Source organism: Agelaius tricolor, unplaced genomic scaffold (genome assembly GCF_023055355.1).
Source record: "Agelaius tricolor isolate 1412-34295 unplaced genomic scaffold, bAgeTri1.0.p SCAF_41, whole genome shotgun sequence".
Lineage (NCBI taxonomy): Eukaryota > Metazoa > Chordata > Aves > Passeriformes > Icteridae > Agelaius > Agelaius tricolor.
The window spans coordinates 750,254-768,091 of NW_027269301.1; the positions used below are offsets into that span (position 1 = coordinate 750,254).

A 17,838-nucleotide genomic window follows, 5' to 3' on the forward strand; every position below is an offset into this window, starting at 1 on the left:
TTTCTGGGGAGGGAGAGGCTGGGGAGCTCCATCTGAGGCTGAGCACTGGTTTCCCAGTGGCCAAGGTGGAATAACCCACTTGTTTTCATTGTGCTGTTGTTCAGAGCATCCTGTGGCTTGCCCAAAGGCTGCTCATGTCTCAAATTTTGACAAGGAGGTGGGGAGGGAGGAAGAGAAGAGGTTTCTCTGTTTGTCTTTCTGTGGTGTTCCTGCCTTGTGCAGTTTACAGCGACTGTGTCAGGACATCTTAGTATCTCTTATCTGCTGCAGGGTGAAATGCTGTCCAGGCTGGAATAACCCTTCCTAGGGCATGACTAGGAAGGCTGGGGAGTTTGGCACTGTTACTTTGACTTTGTAATACTTGGGATTTTAGTTCTTAAGCACTTGTAGGTGCTTCAGATGTTTTTTGAAATGTCTTGGAAAAGAAGAATTTGCCATATGAGAGACATGCCAGTAACACCAGTCCTCTCTAAATCCACGTGAGGTTGTCTGCTGAATAGAGAGGGGAAAATTGTTCTTGAGATCCCTTTTTTCCTCAACTGTTTAATTTGCTTAATTACTGTTTTTTAATTTACACTGACTTCTTATTTCCCTTCCCCTGCCTCTAGGCCCTATGAGAAAAAGGGAAAGCTAAGGATGCTGGAGCAGAACAATGGATTTCTCTTTCTCTTTCATGCAAGGGATCATGGGAAACACAATTCAGCAACCACCTCAACTCATTGACTCGGCCAACATCCGCCAAGAGGAGGCCTTTGATGGCAGCAGTGACATTGCCGAGGATGGGGGCCGGACGCCGTACGAGGCCGCGCTGCAGCAAGGCTTCCAGTACCCCACGCCCTCCGAGGAGCTGCCCACCCTCACCAACGGCTACCCCCCGGCCATCAGCATGTACGAGCCCCAGGGCAAGTACCAGGGCTACCCTCAGTATCCCAATGGATCTGCCAATGGCTTTGGGACAGGCAGGAACTTCAGCCCCACGGAGTATTACCAGCTGGAGAACTCCAATGCCAGGCAGCACGAAGTGCTGGAGAAAGCTTCCCCTCCTCCCCAGCCTCCTCCACCGCCACCACCTCCACAAGTGGGGATTCCAAAGAAGACTGGCTCACCAGAGATCAAACTGAAAATAACCAAAACTATCCAGAACGGCAGGGAATTGTTTGAGTCCTCCCTGTGTGGGGACCTGTTGAATGAAGTCCAAGCGAGGGAGTACGCTAAGGCAAAACATGAAGGGAGGAAAGAGAAAAGGAAAAAAAGTAGCAAGCATGACTCTTCCCGCTCGGAAGAGCGCAAGTCACACAAAATTCCAAAATTAGAACCAGAGGAGCAAAATGTAAGTGGAATGGTAATTCAGCCATCTGTACACCTGGTATTGTTGATGGAGAGCGTGTCCAGCAGGCTTTGTCCTTGTTCTGGCTGTGTGCACGCTGAGTCACCAGGCTTTAGTTACTCATCAGAGCCTCAGGATGAGGTTGCCAGGAGCTGTGTCTGTAGGTAACACGATGTTGGTTTAAAGGCTCATGTGAAAAACATATCTTAGAAAATTGTTTTTAAATATTATTTAGTGTTATAACGTGTTTAGAGTTTGCTACGCTCTGGCCAGTGTTGAAGATGGAACTTCTGGACAAGAGCTCACACATTCCTGAAATTGCCTGTCAAAAGAGTGCTAGATTGTGGAGTGGAAAGTGAGGTTCCTTGGGGTATTCAGCAGTGAAACATTAATTAATCTTGTACCATATTGTCCATATCCAGAGGATGTACATCAGGTGGCGTTAAATGAGATTCTGGGAAGCAAAAACCGAGATTACCGTGGTGCCCTCTCATTCTTTTTCTTTCAGTTTCATAAGCCACTCCAATACTTCTGTTTCCTTTTCTCATGCTTGTTCCTACCACCTCTGTGGTGCTGGTTTCTGCCTCTCCCACTTTGAGGGAATGGGTGGCAGAGAGGCTGGTAAGTGCCAGGAATGGGGAAATTGCCATTTCTGGCAGGGACAGAAGTTGCCCAGCCCAGGCTGGAGTGTTACAGAACGTAGCTGAGTTTGTTGTCAGGCCTGTGAAAGCCCTTGGTGCTTGCAGTTCTCTCAGGGAGAAGATGCTGTCCTGCAGGCACCAGCTGTGATCTGGTGGAGTGGGTTCTGTGCTGCAGGGAGGTGCTGGGGCCCCTGTGAGGCTGTAGGAGCTGCTGTGTCCTGCTGGCCCTCTCTGAGCAGTGTCTCTTGCACTGTACCTGCTTTCTGGCCAGACTCCATCACCCCCACATCAGGCTGTCAGTTTGTTTCCCCTCTTACCAGTGACTCCTGTTCTGCTCCTGGAGCTTCAGCTGTGCCTGTCCCTCTGGCTCTGTAACCTGCTTGCCATGAGAATGGAATCTTCTGTCTCTCACAGACTCAACTAAAACCTTGCATCTTGAATTCCAAGCTCCTAGTCATGTGTGTCATCCAGAGTTCACCAGAAATCTTGGTCTTGCTATTGTCTTCCTTGTTGCTTTCATTTCCCTTTCTAAACGTGGTGTTGCAATAAATGTTTCTTGTAACCCAGCCCTGTTTCAGACATGGCCTGCTCTGACAGGAGCAGGATTTTCTGCTGGTGGTTCTCAGTATGAGTTTGCCAGGGCAGTCTCAGGTCCATTGTCCCATCATTTTGCTTTCCACTGCACGATTTCATCTTCATGTACACTTTTGTCATCTTCAGTGTTAAAGGTGTGAGACTTGTGACTTGGGATCATCTTCATAGGAACAAACAACTTTTGGTACAACTGTGGTTGTTTTATAGTTTTGCACTCAACGAGGCTGTGGCAAGTCAGATGGTCACCAGTTGTTCTTTATTCTGATGCTGTAATTTCAGAGAAAATCCTCTGACTCTGAGGGGATGCCCATACTGGAGAGGCTGATTTAAAATGGAAATGTGAAAACACTGGTCAACATAAAGCTCTGAATCCTTGTTTTGAGAATCAGCCTCTCTGCTCAGCAGTTGTGTTCTGTGAGGAGCTGGAGTTTTGCAGCCTGTGAACCCAGCTCAACTCTCCTGGCAGAGGGGAGGTTTCAGTAATTCCCTGTAGCTAAAGAAGGGCAGGAGTCAGTGCTGTGCTTCCTGCTGTGCAGGGAGGAAGAATTTCTGCCCAGCAAATAGCAAAGTGATTAGTCCTGAATGGTGCTTGTGTCCAGACAGCTCCAGATGAGACACTGGGCTGTGCCCCCCCTGACCTGAGCTGCTCTGTCCCTTTCCTTGTGTCCCCAGTTCTCTGGAGCACACAGCCAGGACTGCTGTGGGGTCTGTGCTTGGAGTGGCCTGGCAATAATGGGCTCCTCAGCATTATTAGTTCCTCACTGCTTGTGTCTGCCTACTCCTGCTGCTGCTCTTTGAGTCCTTTGGCTTCTTTGCTGCAGGAAAAGCAAGTGTGTGGCACTTGTCTCCTGAACCTCAGCCCCTGTCCCCCCTCACACCCACCCCACATCAGTGTCAGCTTCTAGTCGGGGCTGATTCTGCTCTGTGTTGTGGATTTTTGATCCTCCAAATATATTTGTCAACTCTATGCAATATAACATTGATTTTACAATGATCATGTTGTATATTTAGCATAATTTATGTACTGCAGTTCTTGCAAATAACTGGTGCACAGTGAGACTCACCACATCGCTGTGGATATCCTCACATGGGGTTCTCTGGTTTTTGGAAATTGTGTGTTATTTTAGGTGGAAAGTTACTTGGATTTGCTGTTTCTGAATGTATGTTCTTCTGTCATCTGTTACAGGAGAGCACAGTTATATTTAGGTGTGATAGTAATGTAAATAGTGTAGGGGAAACAAGGTATTTCTTTATTGTGATGTTACTGTGTTAATTTGGTACAAGGAATAGTCATATTCACATTTTCTGGGTTCATGGTTGCCTTTCTCTCTGTGAATTACTTTCTTCTGCCTGGTTTCACTATTATCTTCTGTTGTTTTACTGTCCCCTTACAGTAAGTCTTGTTTTCCTTTTTTCTCTTTATTGTTACCCATTTCTTAGAGACCAAATGAGAGGCTTAGCACACTCTCTGAGAGACCAAGAGAAGATGCAGTGCTGGAGGAAGCCCCGGTTAGTACATGCACCAATTAACACTTTTGGAACTCAGAGAATGTCACTATTTTTGGACTGTTTCTTCCATTGAGTCTTTAATTTATCTGCTAAATCAATTGTCATTTCTTTTAAACTCTTATTACTCTCATTACTGCATCAACTCATCTCTTATTGTACTGGATTTATTGCTTTATTTTATTCCTAAATATTGATTTTATTTTATTCCTAAAAGCAGTATTTCTAATCAACCTAGGAAGCAGAATCCTTTTTGAGGGGGTGGCAGTTGCTCTTTTGTGTCTCTGTTTGTCAGCAGTGTTGTTACGTAAATCCCAGCTCTGTGCAGCTCCTTTTCTTTCACATTTCTAAGAAATGTTTTTCTCATCTTGGATTATCAAACCTCAGGGATAGCTGAGAGAACAACAAGTCCCTGTGGATGGTGTGTGCATCTCCAAGTGCTCTAAATCCTCTCCTGTGCCTTTAATCTGGTGTTTCCTTTGCAGGTCCAGCAGCTCGTGCCATCCCTTCCCACGCAGGTCACCCACGACGTCAAGTTCCAGGTTGGGGATCTGGTTTGGTCCAAGGTGGGGACGTACCCATGGTGGCCTTGCATGGTGTCCTGTGATCCACAGCTTGATGTGCATACCAAAATTAATACAAGAGGTAAGGGAGGAAGCTCTTTGCCAGAGTGGCAGGTTATGACAGTCTGTAGCTGTTCTGTTATTAAAAATACCCTCGTTCTAAACTGCCTTTGTGGGGTGAATTCTGCTGTGTGTGTGCTGAACAGGACAGAACTGGTACCTGGTATGTGACCTCTGCAGGTGGCACTGTGGGAACGGGCTAGTGCCCAGGTCTTTCTGCTTTTCTCAAGTCACTGTGAGAGTTCAGTGTGGCCAGGGTGTCCTGAGCATCTGTTGTTGTGTTGTGAGGGTGCCCAGGGCAAGATTTGACTCCAAGTTCTCAGAAGGCTGATTTATTAAATTATGATATTGTATTATATTAAAAGAAAATGATACACTAAAACTATATGTACTAAAGAAAGAGAAAGGAGACATCAGAAGGCTAGAACAAGAATGATAATAAAAACTTGTGACAGACTCTGAGAGTCCAACACAGCTGGCTGTGATTGGTTTTAAAATTAAAACAATTTGCATGGAACCAATCCAAGATACACCTGTTGGTAAGCAACTTCCAAACTACATTCCAAGCAATCAGATAATTCTTGTTTACATTTCTTTTCTGAGGCTTCTCAGGAGAAAATCCTTAGCAAAGGGATTTTTCAGAAAACATCACGATAACAAGCATCCATCCCAAACTGTTCTGGATCTGGGCCACTTGGGCCAAGTACCTCCACTTGCAGGAAGGAAGCACTGGGGAGGAGGAAGGTGTGAGCTGAACAGAGCAGTGTTGGTACAACTGCTGAGTGGTGTTTGCCCTTTCAGGTGCCCGGGAATACCACGTTCAGTTCTTCAGCAACCAGCCAGAGCGGGCCTGGGTGCACGAGAAGCGCGTCCGGGAGTACCAAGGGCACAAACAGTACGAGCAGTTACTGGCTGAGGCAGCCAAGCAAGCCAGCAACCACTCTGAGAAGCAGAAGGTACAGTACAGGGGGCACTGGGGGGATCATCTCTGTGAGGGAGATGCTCCAGGGCAGGTCTGGAACTCTTCAGGGCTTTGCCCTGAGAAGGATTGGCTGCATCTCACCAGCAGGGAATTCTGTGTCTGCATTTATTGAAGTAAAGGATGACTCTGACGATGGGGAGAGAATGATGTATCTGAGTCTAACTCATTAGAAGGTTAATTAATTACTTTATTATACTATACTATCTACGTTTCATCTAAACTGAATCTGCCAAGCACTTACTTTGCACAGAACTGCACTCCTCTCTTGATTGCTTCATGGCTCTCAGCAGACAGTCCAGACACACACACTCTCTCAGCCCTAATAGGCCAAGGAAATAAAACATCTTCACTTTGGATAAACAGTCTCTATATTGCATTCTACTTTGGCACAACTATCACACAGGCAGAGCAAGTGATAAGAGTTGTGCTTTCTCTTTCTCTGAGGTTCAGGGAACATGAATCTCAGAAATATTCTTGGGAAAAATTGTGCCTTGCTTTTCTCTATGAAGAGAACATACATTCAGTGTCAAAAATACCCTGTAAATGGAGGGCAGACTGCTGCCTGAGAGATGCAGAGATCCTCAGGGTTGTGTTTAAGTGCTGTAGTGGCAAAATCTTCAGGGTAACCACTGCTTGTCTTGTCCCCTAAGATTCGCAAGCCGCGGCCGCAGAGGGAGCGAGCACAGTGGGACATTGGCATTGCCCACGCCGAGAAAGCGCTGAAAATGACCCGGGAAGAGAGGATAGAACAGTACACCTTCATTTACGTAGACCAAGAGCCAGAGGAGGCTTTGGCCAAAGCCAAAAAGACTGCTGCTTCCAAATCAGAGGCCAAGAAGAACCGGCGGCCGAAGGCGGCGCCAAGCTCGCAGCCGGAGCACGGCAGCGCGGCCCCAGGCTCCTCACCCTGCCACGGTGAGCGCCGGCAGGGCCAGCGCAGGCACTCCAGCCCAGAGGAGGAGGAGGCTCCACCTGTGAAAATCGCCTGGAAAACAGCTGCAGCTAGGAAATCCCTGCCAGCTTCCATCACCATGCACAACCTGGATCTGCAAAAGTGTAACATGTCTCCGGTTGTTAAAATTGAACAGGTTTTTGCCCTTCAGAATGCTGCTGGGGATGGAAAGCTCATCGATCAATTTGTTTATTCCACCAAGGTACGTGCTTGGTGCAGTGACCCCCTCTTTTGCTCCTGAGTTATCCTGAGTCTGCCTTACTGGGGAGCTTGAGCTGTGTCCACCAAGCTTTCACCACTCGTGTTCCTTTCATTGAGAGATTAAGAGACAGATGTGACAATAGAATCTTTCAGGGCACTGAAGCCCATGTTCAGTGCAGCTCTGGCAGTAACTGTTTTGCTGGTGGCAGAGCAGCTCCCTACAGATGGCTGTATTTTTGTTTATAACACATTAAATATATTAGATATTAATATATTAATATAATTAATATATTCTTACATTCTTATATATTATTATATAAATATATAATTAATATTAATATATTTAATATCTATTAAATATATTCAGCTTCCTAGTTGAAATAGTCCAAAAATTCTTGATAAAATCAGTGGTTTTGTGGGAAACAGATGACAAAACTGTTAATAATGTACTAAAAAGTAATAACTACATTTTGTGTAACAGACTTTTAAATTGAGTTCTGCCTCTGAGCTTCCTTCAGGTGCACAGCAGCTTCCCACAGTCAGTGTAAGGAAAAGGCTTAGGACTATTTCTCTGCCTCCTTCTTCTGCCTCTCTACCTGGAGAGTGTTTATTTCATCCTAAGCCCTATAGAGAAGGTAATGTTTAGAAAAGTCACTGGAATTATTTTTTCCTTGTGTGTGAGGGGAGATTCAGAGGGGTGGAAAGTTGTGCAGGGAAGCAGCTCCATAGTAGATTAATCCTGTCTGTGTGTTGAGTTGGAGAGCATTGATTGTTTCTGTTCTGAGATTCAGGGACAGGCCTGTTACCTGGTAGCAGCACAGCTTTGTAACAGGGGAAGACAATCTTTTCCTTTTTTCTTTTCAAGGGAGTTGGTAACAAAACAGAAATAAGTGTCAAAGGACAAGAGAAGCTGAATTCTTCATCAGCTCAGAGAAGTGAGAAAGCAGTGGTGCAAAACGCGTCCTCTCCTGAGACAACTTCTGGGGCAGCAGGTAGGGAAACTGCAGTCCTGCTCTGAACCTGAGCCTGCAGCATGAGAATTCAAGTACCAAACCCAGCATTTTCTCATTACTTAAGAGTGATTAACATCTTTCTGTTCACATAGGAATTGTAATGAGCATGGCTAATGTCACACATGGTGAGCCAACATACACAGCATGGCTGTGGGGTGGGATTGGTGGTTTGGCCTCTGAACTTTGTGTCTGCAACTTCCAGCCTGAGACAACATGCTCAAGGGATGATGTCCTGTGCAGAGCAATGGAAAATTGGTTTAGAAGACAGCCCAGTGGATGTGTGTTAGCAGGGTATTGCCATGGCTTTTGGTCCCAAATGGAAAATATGAGAGCTGTCATATGAAAGCAAAAAGAGTCAGGAAGTGGCACATTTCAGTAGGGAATGTCTGATTCGAGATAGAGACTCCCTAGGCTTTGTTGTTCAGTTTTTGTATGACCTGTTAAAAAACAGGGATTTTTAAAAGCTGCTTCAGCTAACTCCATCCAAATGAGGTACTGCTTGCCTTCTGAAGCCATCTCAGGGGGTACATCATAAAGCAGTGAGTTTTGATCTATCAGGTCTGAGGGAGAAGAACCACTGAAGCAAATAATGGAACTTGGGCCTGAAATGGGAATACCTTGAATGAGCTGTTTGAATCTCATCATGTTGCCAGGTGTCACTTTTGCTTTAACTATCCATCGATTTGATTATTTCTCCCTTTCCAAACATGAAATAGATGAGAACCAGAGTCGGAAATCTCAGTGGTCAGCATCCATGAGTCCTCTGCAAACACATTTCAGGTTCTGTCTGTGTGATGGTTTTAGGCAGGATTATTTGCTGGTTTATGGAGTGTTTGGGACTGCAGCACTCGGATTTCCTGCTGTGAGGGGGGATTCCCCTGCTGTTGACAGTGGTGGTTCTTTCCAGCTGTGGTTGCTGTTGCTCCTTGAATTGCCTTGCAGCAGGAGAGGCTACCTCCATTCTGCTTCTCTCACCTGGAATCTAAAGGCTTCAGCTTCCCTTTGGCTCCTCAGATGTAGGGGGTGAGAATTCTGAGCCTCTCTTTTTTCATTTTCTTAGGCTTTTTGGATACGTAACACTCCACCTGCTAACACCCTGTAAGTGCCTGAGCTTACCTGCAGTGCACACTCCAGTCACTCTCAAAGCCATTTCCAAAGTCCAGTTATTGGTCCCCTCTTGTGGAACATAACTGCCAAGTCCTTTTTTCAAATGTAAGGTCAGTGGAACTTCAGAATCCCTTTACGGTAAAGTATTTGCCAGACTGACTCTGGGAGTCCTTATTGCTAACCTGCAGTTAGAGACACAGAATTTAATAATGCTGGAAAGGTAATTCCCTTACTTGAAACTGCAAGAGCAGCCCTGAGAATCCCTGGTGCCTCTGGCCTGCAGAGACTGAGCTGGGATTTATCTCCAGCAAGGTGGAGGGCTGGTCCAACATCTGTCCTGAAACTTTGGATGAAAATACACCTGAAGATGGGATGGGAGCATTGTGAAGGTGATGACTGGATCCTTGGAGAGCAGGAAGAGGAGAAAGTGCCCATTGCAGTGGTCAATGTTGCTGTCAGCCAACATTAGACACTCTGCTTCTGGAATTCTCTGATCCAGGGCTTGATCTTACCTCCTTGGCTTCAGGGAGAAAATCCATTCTTGTTTAAAGATGTTGGTCACATCTGCTCAAATTTACCTGAAGCTGCTTCAGGGGATTTTGGTCAGCAAAGTGACAAAAGATATTCCCCAGCTCTGATGTGGAGACCCACTGCTGCTGTGCAAGTTCCTCAAGGGATGGGGCCTAACCAGAAGTTACACGTGGACAGACATGATGGATGTTGACCTCAGCCATTAATTTCTAAATTATTAATAACTAATTGCTATTATTCATTAATTAATATGCTGTAAACGTTTTTTCCCTCTAAGAAAAACCAATTTTTCCCCTCAGAAATCAAATTATTGTAACATGATAACTTTTCCAGCTGTGTAGTTTAGTTACTGAGACATTCCCAAGCCATGCAGCCATGGGAAAAATACTCATCCAATATATCAAGAGGAGTTTTCATGGTTTTTTTTCTCTGCAGTTCTTTTGCAAGGCTGTCTTTCAGTCTGGTTCAAGCCTGTGTGTTTCTCTAGATACTTGATCTTCTGACAAGACCAGGCAGGTTTACAGCTGCTAGCAGTGCATCCATCTGACACAGTCAGCTCCCAAGAGTTTGCAGTTTTGCTTGGAAGAAAACAAACTATTTCCCAGTTGTGTCTTGTATAGGTGAAACCTCCCAGGCTGAAAACCCAGCAAAATACTTCCCAGCAGCTCATTGTAAATGCTCAGGTGCCAGTTGTGTCAGCTCCAGGTGTTGTGCTTGTTCCAACAGCTGCCCACAGTGTTGAGTGTCGTGTCCATGGTTCTCCATGTGCCTGTTTGGGAGGTGCTGGAGCACAGAAAGGTCTTTTTGATTTTGCCAGCCTTAGTTGCCAAAACCCCAGTAGCTCCCTCTTCATCTGTTAAAATGTCACAGTAACCTTCATTAATCTGAGTTTGTTTTCTATGCTAGTGCTTTTAAAAACTTGTTTTTCACATTCATTAATGACGGTAACACATCATGGTTGATGCCTCTGTTTGTGCTGAGTTTTTCTTCACCTCAGAACTTTCAGGTGAGCATTGAGGTCTGGTGTGGCTGCAGGTGGTACAGGGTGGGACTGGCTGTAGTTATGTGACAGAGGCCATCACCCCACTGAGGGGGACACAGATCTGGCATTTTGGAGGAAATCCCGAAGCTGTGCTTTGCGTCTGAAATTTCTAGATTGTTTTTGTTCAAGGAGTTGGTTGTGGCTACCTTCCCAAAACACCAAAGATGGACTGTTTGGTTCAGAATTACCCAGGTGAAGACCATGCCAGAGAGGTGTGTTATGGATTATGGAAATCTGTTTGCCCTTATCTGAATTCCAGCCTTTTGTTCCAGTCTGTTACTTGTGTCTGTTTTCTGAAGCTGATCTCTGGAATCAGAATGTGTGTCTGCAGCCACAGCACCAGCTGGTCAATAGCTTGGAACTGAATTTAAAAATAAAACATTCAAAAGAGGACAAAGTCTTGGTTTCGTTCCTTTACCTCTTGGTTTGGTGTTGCACATCTTGCTGTACCTCAGAAATACGAGGAATCATATAATGGAAACCTTTTTCCTTCTTCAGGTTCTGTAGAAAAGAAGCAACAGAGAAGATCGATTCGAACCCGCTCCGAGTCTGAGAAATCCACTGAAGTTGTGCCAAAGAAGAAGATCAAAAAGGAGCAGGTTGGCTTCCTCCATGTAGAGAGTTAAAATATATTGTATTCATAAATGTTGTGGCTTATATTGGTGCCTTTTTATTTTTCTCCATTTTTCCCCATCGGGTTTCGGTTTGGACTATCCTCCATGAAATCCCCCTGTCAATGCCATTGCTGTGACTCTGCTACTGGCATCTTCTCAGTATCAGTCAGGCTATGGAAGTGGGCACGCAGTGATGGATGACTCCTAATGAACCTGCCATGTTTCCTTTGAGATTTCTGTTCTGAGCAAAATGGGTTTGTTTCAGTGATTTCTCTTGGATGGAATTGCCACCAGGTTCCTTCCTTTGGCTCTTGATTTAGCTGCTGGTTTGTGTTGAGGCTTTGTTTTTCAAATGAAGTTAGAGTGATTAATTTGACCACTTCTGAAAATGGACTTCAAGAATGATTTCACTTAAAGATGAATAGTCAGACTTTCATGTTGGCAGACATCAGCAAAACAGTTCTGGGATCTACCATTTTTTCCTGAAATAGTTCTAACGTGTACAGGGCATTCCTTTAATCTGGATGTCAGACAGACAAATGTTGTTGCTTTAAGAAAATTTTAATGATAAAACATTTCTGCGTGGAAATGAGTAGGAGAGTGCAGTGGATGGACAGAAATACTAAAACCTGCATACACTTTAAACGAGTTTGTCAAAGTTGTTGGTTCTTCTCCTTGCATGGTTGATTTTTCCCGCTTCAAGGGCCTCTGTCTGAAAGCTGAGAATTTTATATAAATGTTTCATAGTTTAGCTTTTCCCAGTGAGAATTTCTAAAGAGAGACAGTCAGGATGAAGATTTATATGGGAAGGGGAAAAAATATTTTTATCTCTTTATTTATTCTTTGCCCTTTGCGCTTTGTTTTGCACTTCCTTCACTTCAGAGACTGAAAGTGAACTCGGTTGCTTTTTTGGGGTTTTTTTTCCTTATTTTTCCTTTGATGCTGCAGCATTTCTGCACTGCTGTGCAGCAGAGGAGTGCTCCAGCTCGAGGCAGTTTCTTGCTGAAACTTTAAAGCAATTCAAGTGTTGGGTGTGTGACACCTGATGTGGACTGTGGAGCCTCTTGGCACGAGCTGTTGCAGCCTCCCCCTTTCAAAAGAGTTGTTTTATTATGTTTGTAAAGGTTTCTTAATTTAACAAAGGTATAAGAACCAACAAGATGAACTTCATGGATGCCAGGTAGCTTCATGTGCTTCTCTTACCTGGCTGACTCAGTCTGTGGACATTAATTAAAAGTGCTTTTCTCAGGAGAAGTATCTGACTAAAGTGAAACCCAGGGGCACTGTAATGCGCAAAACCTTGAATGTATTAAGTTAAATTTTAAAAAAGAAAACTTAGTAACTTCTTACAATTATGCAACAATATTTGTTACCCAAAGTCAAGTTTTCTTGATTCCCCAGTTAGTCTGCAACAACTTGGTATAAAATTATAACTGGAACGAGTACAATTAATGGGAAAAACAAAATGTTGATGCTACTGTTACAGTGACTAGTGGAGAAATAAAAGTGATTGTTTAGATTTTATATTTGTATTACAAAATGTATCCTATACAAATCCTTCTACTGTATGTTTTTACCTATTGTACAACAAAATAAAATATTTTTTAAAAAAATTATAGAATAATCCTTAAATATTTACTAAATGTGTTTCTCCATGCATATGTAACCACATTGCAAAGAAATAACTTGTAATTCATAACCTTGAAAACAGGATTTTAGGCAACAGCTTTCTTCTGTAAATATTACCCAGTCACCAAATTCCCACATCTTCCATGTGTGTTGGCAGAACAGTTCCTAAACTTCTCCCTAGGGTCAAGGACTGGAAGTGCTTTTGCAAGACTGTAAACTTGTGCATTTGTCTGCTGAAGTGCCTGTGCCCTGGAGTTCCAGCTGTGTAGAGCCCTGCACCACGGCACCTGGGCGGGCCCGTGCAGAGCTCTAGACGGGGAGCAAGGGCTGCAGGAGCTGCAGGGAGCAGCGAGTGACCCACCCTGTGCCTCACTAGCCCAGTGCCAGCCCTGCCAGGGGCACCCAGTGTGCTCACACAGCCGTGGGCTTTGCACAGCACCAGGGGTGGCTGCCCGAGGGTGCTCCTGCCTGCTGGACACGGATACAGCGCTCCTGTCACCTTCCTGCCCCAGGGCAGAGAGGAAGGACCTGCCTGGTGGCCCTGGCTAGTGGCCCCTGGCTGCCAGGGCTGCGGGCACCAGCCTAGGCAGGAGTGGATCCAGCAGGACGTGGAGACTCGGGCTGAGGAGGGGATGGCAGCTCCCACCTGAATTGTAACCCCTTGAACTGACCTGTTTGCTTTTTGGTACTAGGGAGAAACTTTCCTCTGGTGTTAACTGTGGATTTTCCTTTCAAACAGGTTGAAGCTGTCCCACTGGCAGCAGTGAAGACGGGGTTGCAGAAAGGTGAGTGACAGGTGAAAATTACCTGGACTGACCTTGGTGGCTTGTGGCCCTTGGGCAGCAGCTTTGCTCCCTGTGAGCCACGATGTTGGTGCTCTGTAGGGCTGAGCTCAGCTTCCCTGGGGCAAGCTGTGTTTGGGGTTCTGGGCCTCGTGCATTGCTGGGGGAAGGATTGGTGTTTGTTCATGTGCTGTAAGCCCCCAAGTCCTTCTGGGCATTTCTTAAAAGTCTCTGCTTAGCCAAAGTTAAAGATGGATGATGAAGAGGAAAATGTAAGGATTTATCTTCCCTTAGAGACAATTTATTGCCTTCCTCCACTGTGTCACCATGTTTAAAAGTTTGTCAAAACTCTGCCTAAGCTGGTTTTCAGTTAATTTTCAGGGAGAATTCAACTAGTAACAAAATTGCAGACTGAAAATTAAGGCTGATAATGGAATCCAAGCCCTCATCTTTCTTTCATTTATTAAGTTTAGGCAGAAAGTCGAGACCATGTATTAAACTAATTGTAGTGTGTTGTGTTAAGGTGCCAGTGAGATTTCAGACTCCTGTAAACCCTTAAAGAAGAGAAGTCGTGCCTCCACAGACATGGAACTGACCAGCTCAGCCTACAGGGACACGTCTGACTCTGACTCCAGAGGACTCAATGATTTGCAGGTAAAGGTGTGTTGGTTCTCACAGGAACCTGTACAAGCTGTCAGTGTACAAGAGGCTTTTCAGTTGATTATTGCTAAATAGGTGAACGCTATTTTCTACAAATTTTGAGTCTTTTATTATCTAAAAACACAAAACCATGTCTGTTCTAATCCTCTCCACTGGTTTGTTGTGAAAATACAATGTTTACTTACAAATTTTCCTGTTACTTTGTCTAGCAAAGCATTGGTTTAGATCATGGTTTGTTCTGTGGAAGGTTTGAAATTCTTGGGGAGTTGGGAGATGCTGCTGTATCTGGTGTAACTCCAAAGAGTGTCTGGAAAAGTAAGAGAGCTCTTTATGGTGTTTGGCTTGTACAGGTGAAATATATCAAGAAGGCAGCACCTGTGTCATCCCAGTGAAGTCCAGCACCTTTCCAGGACCTTTGTGTCTCTTGACCTACCAAATGTTCTTTTGATCAACAGTGACAGAAATCTTTTTTTCCCAGGGTGGTTGTGGTTTGGCATTGTCTGGTTTGAGAGCCGTGGGTTTTTCCTCTTTGTAGGGCAGTTTTGGGAAGCGTTCAGACAGCCCCTCAGCCACTGCTGATGCTGATGCCTCAGATGTGCAGTCAGTGGACTCCAGCTTATCCAGGAGAGGAACTGGAACAAGTAAAAAAGACACTGTTTGTCAGGTAACTGGTGATACTGGGAAGTGATGGATACTAAATATGTATCCCCTATTTCTGTTAGTTCTCTTAATTTGACCTCTCAGATAAAATATCCAGGTTTTTAGGAGTTTTTATGCTCTGGAAATGATTCATATTAAATGATTCCTAAGCCCTCCTGCAGGCCAGAAAGCTCAGCAGCTGGAAGGCAATGTCTAATCCATATCTGCCAGCATCAGTAGAAAAAGCAGATGCCATTTTCTGCCCATTTGAAGATTCCAGATGGTTGGTCAGGATAGGACAGAGTGAGAATTGTTCAGTATTTAAAAAAAATAAATCCTGGGATGTTCTGTCCAGTTCCCTGGTCAGTAGTAAAGGACCTGAAGAGCAAGAGCAGCTTGTTCCCTGGCATGGAGGAGGGCAGGTGGGTGCTGTGGTGCCTCTCCTGTCTCTGTCTTGGCTTGCGCTGTTACCCAGGGCAAAGTGCAGCGACTGCTGCGATTGTCCTCGCCCTGAGGCCTGCCAGGTTCACTTCTCCTGCCTTACCCTAGTTCTGAAGCAATTCCAGACAGTTCTGTAGTTAGCTCCTGGCAGTCCCTGGTGTGTCAGGGTGCCCTGTTGCCTGCTGAGCTCTCTGCCTGTTGCAGATCTGTGAGAGCTCCGGCGAGTCGCTGCTGGCCTGCGAGGGCGAGTGCTGCAGCATGTTCCACCTGGAGTGTCTGGGCCTGAAGGCCATGCCTGAGGAAAAGTTCATCTGCAGCGAGTGTAAGAATGGTGAGTGTGTGTTCCTGTGCCTGGAAAATGGCAGGGATTTCCCCCTTTGCTCAGGAGCCATATTCTGGTCAGAGCCACATTCTGGTGCTTTCTGAGGGTTTCTGAGTTAAGTTTGGGTTATTCCGCTGCTTTTTTTAACCTCTGAGACCAGATTCTCATTTTCCATTTAGCAAGTGCCTTGTAAGAAAAAAAATTAATGAGCTGCTTAGAGTTTTACTTGGAATAAGAGGTTTTTATGTGAGCAGCTACTCCAGTGTTACTGTGGGTCACAGTAATCACCCAGCCTGTTGGATGGAAAGGATCCTGTATTGCTCACAGTCTGTTGGCTTCAGAATTTGTTTGGACAATATCTGTATGTCAAAGTGTGGGGATTTCAGTTGTGAGTTTCTCTGGGTCTGGATTGAAGCACTTGAGACAATAGTTCATGTTCAGACTCAAATGTTTATTATTTCTTATCAGTAAAGCAGTCTCACTACTGTGAGTTCAGCAGCTTTTCATTAGAAGGCACAAAATAGCCAACAATCTCTTGTTACAAGGTCTTTTAAGACTAAACTATCCAATTAAGAGCTGACACTTGGATTATTTTCCTTTTTAACCCAATAACTGATCCCACAGAGCCCACAATGCAGACTTTTCTGCCCAATTACAAAATGCCACCCAAACCCATGGAGAAGAAGGAAGAAGAAGAGACCCAGGATGACACCCTGTGCCCTCCATCTTGCTTCCATCCACAACACACTAAAAATCCCAAAACCTAAATTTCTCCTCAAGTGATCCACTTCTCTATAATTTATTTCACACTTTTGTGGATTCTGGTCTATCTTGAAAATCCAGAAAACTTTCTCCATGAACGAGGGTCAAAGTCAGAGCTCCCCTGGCGTTCAGGGCACCCCAAAGCAGACAGAGAAATTCCCGGTGCCCTGGGTTTCCACATCAGAGTTGGCTTTTACAGCTGGCATTCCTTATTCCTTCTTTTCCAAGGAGAGCACACGTGCTTTTCCTGCAAGCTGCCTGGCAAGGACGTGAAGCGCTGCTCTGTCAGCACCTGTGGGAAGTTCTACCACGAGTCCTGCGTGCGCAAGTTTGCCACGGCCCTGTTCGAGTCGCGCGGCTTCCGCTGCCCGCAGCACTGCTGCACCGCCTGCTCCATGGACAAGGACATGCACAAAGCCAGCAAAGGTGAGGCCAGCCACAGGAATGGGCCCCCTGTTGGCAAAACTATCCTCTGTCCCCTTGGAGGAGTGACAAAACTATCCTTTGTCCCCTTAAAAAGGGAGTAAGCCCAGAAGTTTCTCTCCTCAGTCAGGTGAAGAGATCTCATAGGACCTGGAGGAGTTCACCTCAAATTTAAGGATAGCTAATTGCACAGAAGCCAAAAAGTCTCCTATAGGAGTGTGCTTCTTGTTGACAGAGTGACAAAACTATTCTTTGTCCCCTTAAAAAGGGAATAAGCCCAGAAGTTTTGCTCCTCAGTTAGGTGGAAGGACATCTCATAAGACCTGGAGACTTCACCTCAAATTTAAGGATAGCTAATTGCACAGAAGCCAAAAAGTCTCGTGTAGGAATGTGCCACCTGTTGACAGAGTGACAAAACTATTCTTTGTCCCCTTAAAAAGGGAATAAGCCCTCTCCTCAATTAGGTGAAAAAACATCTTATAAGACCTGGGGGACCTCATCTCAAATTTAAGGATAGCTAATTGCACAGAAGCCAAAAAGTCTTGTATAGGAATGTGCCACCTGTTGATGGAGTGACAAAACTATCTTTTGTCCCCTTAAAAAGAGAATAAGCCCAGAAGTTTCTCTCCTCAGTTAGGTGAAGACATCTCATAGAGACCTGGGGGACTTCACCTCAGACTTAAGGATACCCAATTGGACAGGATCCAAAAAGTCCTGCCTGAGCAATTTACTAGAAAAAGAAGGGAACAAAGAAACTAATCCCTTTTGTGAGGTGTTTTACCAGAGGCAAGGACCTCTTGCACCTGTGTGGTGTTTGTGAGGGTCCCCAGGACGAGGTGAGAGATGAAAATCTGACTCCATGTTCTCAGAAGGCTGATATGATATGATTGATACGATCATAATATTGAAGAATACTATACTAAAACTATACTAAAGAAAGAAAGGATACAGACAGAAAGCTTAACAAGAATAATAATGAAAAACTGGTGACTGACTCCTCAGAGTCAGACACAGCTGATGGTGGTTGGTCATAAAGTAAAAAGCACA

At 45.0% G+C, this 17,838-nt stretch overlaps 1 protein-coding gene across 9 annotated transcripts in view; it reads left to right on the forward strand.

Moving 5' to 3' along the window:
- Positions 1–17,838, forward strand: part of NSD3 (nuclear receptor binding SET domain protein 3) — a 40,204-nt gene that overhangs the window by 5,082 nt on the left and 17,284 nt on the right. For 4 of the 9 annotated variants that reach the window (XR_011683797.1, XM_071454673.1, XM_071454678.1 and 1 more), the window contains exons 2-13: positions 609–1,330; positions 4,003–4,071; positions 4,554–4,713; positions 5,493–5,647; positions 6,324–6,827; positions 7,692–7,818; positions 11,018–11,118; positions 13,502–13,547; positions 14,068–14,204; positions 14,740–14,868; positions 15,489–15,615; positions 16,597–16,794. Coding sequence is in view for 8 of the 9 variants with exons in the window: in XM_071454673.1 (XP_071310774.1) it covers positions 653–1,330; positions 4,003–4,071; positions 4,554–4,713; positions 5,493–5,647; positions 6,324–6,827; positions 7,692–7,818; positions 11,018–11,118; positions 13,502–13,547; positions 14,068–14,204; positions 14,740–14,868; positions 15,489–15,615; positions 16,597–16,794 (2,431 nt within the window). In the remaining variant the exon portion in view is untranslated. The remainder of the gene's footprint in view (positions 1–608; positions 1,331–4,002; positions 4,072–4,553; positions 4,714–5,492; positions 5,648–6,323; positions 6,828–7,691; positions 7,819–11,017; positions 11,119–13,501; positions 13,548–14,067; positions 14,205–14,739; positions 14,869–15,488; positions 15,616–16,596; positions 16,795–17,838) is intronic. The other 5 variants (XM_071454676.1, XM_071454679.1, XM_071454677.1 and 2 more) reach the window with 4 other exon arrangements.